This window comes from Haliotis cracherodii, unplaced genomic scaffold (genome assembly GCF_022045235.1).
Source record: "Haliotis cracherodii isolate W230 unplaced genomic scaffold, xgHalCrac1.p SCAF_10, whole genome shotgun sequence".
Taxonomy (NCBI): domain Eukaryota; kingdom Metazoa; phylum Mollusca; class Gastropoda; order Lepetellida; family Haliotidae; genus Haliotis; species Haliotis cracherodii.
Window position 1 is genome coordinate 7,158,624 of NW_027266265.1, and position 7,018 is coordinate 7,165,641.

General features: G+C 40.8%; 1 protein-coding gene across 1 annotated transcript in view; it reads right to left on the reverse strand.

Moving 5' to 3' along the window:
• The window catches only part of LOC139445898 (exosome complex exonuclease RRP44-like), a 29,237-nt gene extending 22,219 nt beyond the window's left edge, over positions 1–7,018 (reverse strand). The window contains exons 1-8 of the mRNA XM_071227149.1: positions 6,709–7,018; positions 5,685–5,747; positions 5,377–5,471; positions 4,472–4,659; positions 3,800–3,873; positions 2,690–2,842; positions 2,071–2,223; positions 981–1,103 (exon numbers count right to left, since the gene is read on the reverse strand). Of these exons, the coding sequence (XP_071083250.1) occupies positions 981–1,103; positions 2,071–2,223; positions 2,690–2,842; positions 3,800–3,873; positions 4,472–4,659; positions 5,377–5,471; positions 5,685–5,747; positions 6,709–6,933 (1,074 nt within the window). The 5' untranslated portion in view covers positions 6,934–7,018. The remainder of the gene's footprint in view (positions 1–980; positions 1,104–2,070; positions 2,224–2,689; positions 2,843–3,799; positions 3,874–4,471; positions 4,660–5,376; positions 5,472–5,684; positions 5,748–6,708) is intronic.

The window sequence follows — 7,018 nt, forward strand, 5'->3', positions numbered from 1 at the left end:
AAACAAATGTTCTGTAACGTGATTGCTTCCTTCAGCTATGCCCCTGGGCCCTGTTGCACAAAGCAATCTTTGCGCTATGATTACCGTAAGTCTATCATGGGAGTTATGATCATCTTTGCGCTATGATTACCGTAAGTCTATCATGGGAGTTATGATCATCTTTGCACTATGATTACCGTAAGGCTATCATGGGAGTTATGATCATCTTTGCGCTATGATTACCGTAAGTCTATCATGGGAGTTATAATCATTTTTGCACTACGATTGCTTTGTGGAATCGGGCCCTGATATGGATATCAACATAAGGTTAGCAACAGTGTCTGAAACTTAGCAGAGTAAACTGAGAGCCTTAAGGGCCAGAATATTTAGAAAACTGTAGGGCCCAGTTGAAAAACTGTAGGCCCAAACATGTCAGCTGAAGCAGGGAGACATACCCTTGCAATATAAATTACAAAACACACATTAACCAGAAGCTTTCATTGCTATCACACTGAGTTCCCAGAGATGCAGTGGTGATGGATGAAGCCTACATTTATCAAGAAATTATCAACATCTTAGCGATGTCATACACCATTTGAAAGGTCTAACCCTACTGTTTATAAATATGAAAGTTATGTTTATCACATTACTAAAATAATTCTTAATAAATAATTACTAAATTAAACTGCAGGGTGTAAGGGCCTGCTGCAATTTAAAACTATCAGCCCGAGAACAAATCTGTCTGCCTCGGGCCTACGAGCCAATGTATATTTCGAAAACTGGTTAGCATTCAGCAACAACACAGCTTTATCAGCCTTGTAAATAATTAAACATGCCAATGTCGACTAATGATCCGCACTCTGGGAGCCATGACACACTTAGTTGTCCCATACACTGTAAGCATCCATTATATTTTGTAGTTCATCATTTTGATCCCTATCTTCCCAGGACGTTTAGCAACAAGTGACACAGGACAAAATGAAACTGATATGGATGTCTACCTCCTTGAGCTGTGACGGTCTCAGCATCCCACAGTACTGACGCCATTTTCTCTGGATAATACCCACAATCCTCGCGGTCGGCTGTCGCAGATCCTTTGGAACTTTGTTCTTCTCCAGTTTTTCCTTGAAAACCCATTATTACATCAGGACATATATCTGTATTTTTATCATCCATCAACTCGGGATATTACAAACCCAAAGGGACAATAAAGTCAGATCCTTTACTTATATAAACAATGATGCTTAGCATAAGGTCCTCGTTAAAAAAGATGGTTGTCGCCCTTGGATTGTCAAAAGTCTATGTATGTAACAATCAGAATGACCTTTTGCGAACTTTGACCGACCAATGGAATTACTGACAAGAAGTCAACATCAGCCAATTAGAAAGCAGCTTTCTCAAGCTTTACGGCACTCGTTTCAACCTGGCAACTTCCATTTCAGACTACAATTGAAAAATATGTTGACAAAGTTCTCGATTAAAATTTTGAAAACTGAACGAACAAACAGTCCGGAATGTCTAATACATGGTTGCGAGTGTAACAGTGCTTCCCACGTACTGTGCAACGCATCCTCCGTTCAAATGTTTATGCCACAGAAGCGAGAGATAGACTATAATTTCGATGGAATCAGTCGTACTGGCCCCAACTGTCGTTCAGATGCCCTGTGTTATTGTTTTCGAGGTTGCATGATTAAAAAACACATTCCAACTGTCACTTTCATGACCTGGTAAGCGACGATTTGATTGGTTGGATGAAAGGTCGTTCTGACGTGACCCGTAATGGAATGTCCTCAGATCTTTGTTTAGCAATAGCGAGAACTAAGATCTGATTTTAATGAGATTGTGTATGTTAAAGTATGGGAGTTAGATCACCTTAGTGCTATGATCACTCAATGGAACAGTTCCTAGTTCTTGAGCAGATACATCACTCTTAATTTGAGACATCACACTGCACTTTTGGTTTCAAATTCAATTCAGTACTGTAACATAAATCTACATTTTTCTACTAAACGGCCACAGCTTGATATTTGCGGGAGTGACCCACTGATCCCCACCCCTCAGAGATGAATGGTTCACCCGTCAGTGTCTCACATCTGCTAGGTCCTCCTCGTCCAAAGTCTTGTCAGCCTCGTCGTGCAGTACCAAGGATGATGGACAACTCCACTCCTCTTCTGGCAACATCTCTACTGCAACAATATCGTCATGGACAGCGCGGTTCATGTTCTGCAGACCTTGCACAAAGATCTGAAACATTGACAGATCACACCATGGTTATTAGTAAACAATGGTACTTCGTACATGAGGTCAGGTTCAAGATTACTGCACTTCTAAAGCGATGAGCATGCATGTGCATCTGCACGGAGTTGGTCATGGCACAGAGCCACAAGATATAAAGTTTCTTTTGTTCAATAATATAAGCTAATAACATTCAGGTGATCAGAGTTCAAATGTTGAGAAGGAAATAGATATAATAATAATGCAGAAAAGTCCTGAGAAGCAGATTTTGTGTTTGAGTGAGTTTGTGTTATTTAGTGAGCTTTTCAACAAATTTAGTAACATACCAGGAAACCATGGCAGGGTACACCAGAAATGGGCTTCAGAACATTGTACCCATGTGGGGAATCAAACCCAGATCTTTGGCAAAACAAGTGAACACCTTAACCACCCCATCGCCCCTTGTGTTTCAGTGTTGTGCATGCAGAGTACCCACCATCCTGTCCTGGTCGTGGGCGCTGACATTGGCCTCCTTGTAGTTTTCCCGGCTTGCCAGGAAGCTGCCCTGATGATACTTCCCGGACTTGATCCCGCGCTGGATCTCGGACAGCCCTAGGTGCTCAGGGTACATCACACGGCTGTCTCCAACCTGCAACAGGGACCATCTCAACACTCTACATCCCCTTCACTACATCTCTTACACTCATCCAGTAATTCATGTTTATTGTTTAATCAGGCCAAGGTCAAAGAGACAGATTACATGTTACACTGTAATTTGGTACAAACCTTAGAAGAAAGACATATATTCCTGTGAATTAGTGTTCATTAATAAAACTGTTATGACAAAGTTTAATTTAGTTTTTATCATTACTCATGTTGTCACACACAGGCATGGTGCTGACAAACCTAGAAACACGATCAGGACAAACCAGGATTTGAACCATCAATCATAGGGTTCTGCCACATCTAAGGGATGCAACTCTGCACAGCAATGTCCAGCACCTTTAACGAACCGGGCACCTGTGCCCGTCAACATGCTGACTAAACACTTTTCATGTTTAACCACTGGGATACCCCTCCTACACACCTGTAGGGATTCCAGGTAAGAATCTAGGTCTCCAGCAACCTATGCTGGTTGTAAGAGCCGACTAGATGGATTGGGTAGTCAGGCTCGCTGACTTGGTAGATTGCATGTCATCGTAGACCCGTGAAGATTCCGGGGTAGAATAGGTCTTCAGCAACCCATGCTTGCCGTAAAAGGTGACTATGCTTGTCGTAAAAGGCTACTAACGGGATATGGTGGTCAGGCTCGCTGACTTGGTTCATGCATGTCATTGATCCCAATTGCGTGGATCAATGCTCATGATATTAATGTCTGGATTGTCTGGTCCAGACTCAATTATTTACAGACAAACGTCATACAGCTGGAATATTGTTGAGTGCAGTAATAAACAACAGACAAACAAGCCACCCTGGAGCAAGTACAAGAGGACAAGAGTAGTCCCACAATACAGTAACCATGGCAACATCTGAATACATAAAAGGCAGTATCTTCAGATACCATTTTCACTGATAACTCTTGTTCCCTCTTGAAGAAGTTACCTACCATGGATCGATCCGAGCTTGCCAGTCTGTCTACAAGTTCAGATCCATTTTTCAGACTTTTTACATAGTCTTCAACTGAAACAACAATATGTCATAATCAGGTATAATTCACTCCCCTAATGTCCTTGTTCTGTCTGACATCTATAAAGTATCACTGATTGGAACAGACTCTAAGTGGCAAAATCTTGTCATAAGACAACAACAACAATAATGGATACTTGTGATGTGCTCTAATCCATCCATTCAAAGCACTAAACCACTGACATGAAGATTGGTGGCAACACTACATACATGAAGATTGCTGGCTACAATGCATGACCTGGCTTATGTGCTAATCCATAAATGGCAATCAAACCTGACAGTACGTACAATTCAGCCAATCAGAGTACAGTATTTCTTCTGTGACCTTAACCAAGGGAACACAGGTCACTTTCTTGGATAGTCACCTTCATCTTGCAATCAGCAAAGGCTGATGGCAGGTGATAAGATCTATGATTTTTTTTTGGTTTGTGGCTAGTTCATTTGTTCATGGATGGTGCAAGCTGAACATCTGATGCAATTGCTGTAACATATACTACTGGCCAGCCATGCCCCCATTATTTAGCATGGACCCATGACATAGCTGACTGACGTAAAAAACAACATCCACTCCCACAGTTCCATCACAACTTACAAGCATAGCAGGTTATCCCCTCTTTGGTGGCCTTGACCTTGTTGTCAACATCGTTGGTGAGTAGCACGATGTTGATGGCGGGGGACGCCCCCTGCAGATGATTCTGGTACCAGGTGCACGCTGTGCGGATAGCGCGGTCATTCCGGTCATTGGAGGACTCGCCTGGCTTCCTCTCCACAAATGTGTCTCTGAGGTCAAACAACATGGAGCTTCAAACACATGACAAATACTCTGTTTGACATTTCTTTACAAGCTCCTAATTCAAGTGGCTCATTGAAACATTATCAATATAAGTTTGGTTTTGAATTTTTCAAAATGAAAATGTTATTTCATCGTGTTCATTATAGATGAAGACTCTGTCCAACAGTTCTGATTAAGATGAATTCAAGGCACTATTTCAGCATCCGTGAAAACACTGCAGTGTTGCCTTGCACATGTTGGGATTTTGAATTTGAAATGAAAACCATCCTATAATGTAGCCAGGTCATATACAGAATGTTTCGAGAGGACTTTTTGGATTTTGGAGTGGATTTTTGAGCGGACCCATAACACAAGTTCAAGGGATGGATCCATGACATAAATTCAAGGGATGAACCTGTGACACATGTTCAAGGGATGCAGCCATGACACAAGTTCAAGGGATGGACATGTGACACATGTTCAAGGGATGAACCCATGACACACGTCCAAGGGATGGACCCATGACACAAGTTCAAGGGATGGACCCATGACACATGTTCAAGGGATGGACCCATGACACACGTTCAAGGGATGGACCCATGACACACGTTCAAGGGATGAAGCCATGACACAAGTTCAAGGGAAGGACCCATGACACACGTTCAAGGGATGGACCCATGACACATGTTCAAGGTAAGAATTATCCTTGTCACAGCCTCTCCTACCTGTGGTATTCATTGGAGAATGTGTAGAAATGCTTGTCAGAGTTTCCCAGCTGATCTTTTAACCTCTTGTAGACAGGAATACTCTTATGTTTGACCTGAAAAGTAATTGTGCAGTAAATCACATCAATCATTTATAATCCTTACACATACATGACATAATCATGATCACGTTCACATAAATCATTACATGTAAACTTATACATGTTGTAGTCATCATGGCAAACACAGCAACATGCAATGCAATGTTTATTGCAAAGTAATTCAATACTCAGTTTGTAGTGATTATGATGATCAGTTTGATGTCTTACCTCTTCTATGACTGTTTGAAGAATTATAGCATTTTGAATGCTTTTATCTTCCAGAACGTCAAACTGTTAAACAAACGCAATATTAGCATGATTAGTTTTGAGGAAAATACCATGGTAACTGGTTATTGTCTTGAATAACAGAAAATATCTCAGCTGTCTTCCAGAATTGAAGCAAATCATGCATTTTTTGTCAGTCAGTGTGTGAAAAGTGTTTACTCCCAACACAACAGGCAGGCTTGTGACTACCGTATTCGACGTAATAAGCGCCCCGCTGTAATAAGCGCCCACGGCGATATTTGCTTATATATTGGCTAGTGAACAATCCCAATTAGCACCCCTTCCGATTGATCAATGTACACTTATTTATAATATAATATAATACGCACTCGTGTGTTTCATGCACCCATAATTATGGGAAATTAAAATTTGGAAAATATATCTGTCGTGTATAATACGCAGAGACATTTCTTTTGTATCATTTCAGGCTGTCAGCAAAAACCACGAAATTTACGATCTTTTAACTCTGTTTTCTTTCTCACCAAAATAATATTTTAATAAGAGCCCCCTATTTCTAATTTTGAGAGCGCCCTGAGCGCTTATTACGTCGAATACGGTAAATTATGTAACTAGCCATTCTCCAAAGTGCAGGCCCACAATTGTAACGACATACCAGAGTAGATAATCAATATGTTTCTCAGATTTACTTTATTCTGTGCCTTTAACATTTCCAGGTTTATAATCATAAGGTATCTATTGAGTCATATATATCAATGTCTCATTAACAAATGTCAGTGTCAGTGTAGAAATGAAATTTTCAATTATGTCTATTGGAATAAATTTCACCGATTTTGACAGAAATGTTACCAACGGTGGGTGAGTGGGCTCAAAGTTACTTTTCACTTAGAATTACCGATTTGTTTTTGTATTACATGATTACCAGCATGGTTAGCGTGATTTAATTATTTATCAGGGATATATGACACTGTTCACACCGTCAACTCTACAGCTCGTGTGCGCTGCTTACCTGATGCAAGACAACGTTTGTATCGGGTACAATGTAGTGGCGTGTCGGACACAGTTTGCTGTCACGTGATGGTTCCGATACGAGAATTTGGGGGCCATCAGAATGTTCACAAGATTTACAAATTTCAGATCCACATGTGATGTCATCTCGGAGATAGTGCTCCCTGACTATTTTCATCACACTACCTTTCTTCGTCTTCTTGACAAATACTTTATTTGTCAACATGTTGTTCAGATTTTGTCAAATATGAAGGAATATATCCACAATAATCACTACTTCATCTCTTCATTTTTCCCACGTGAGGACCATT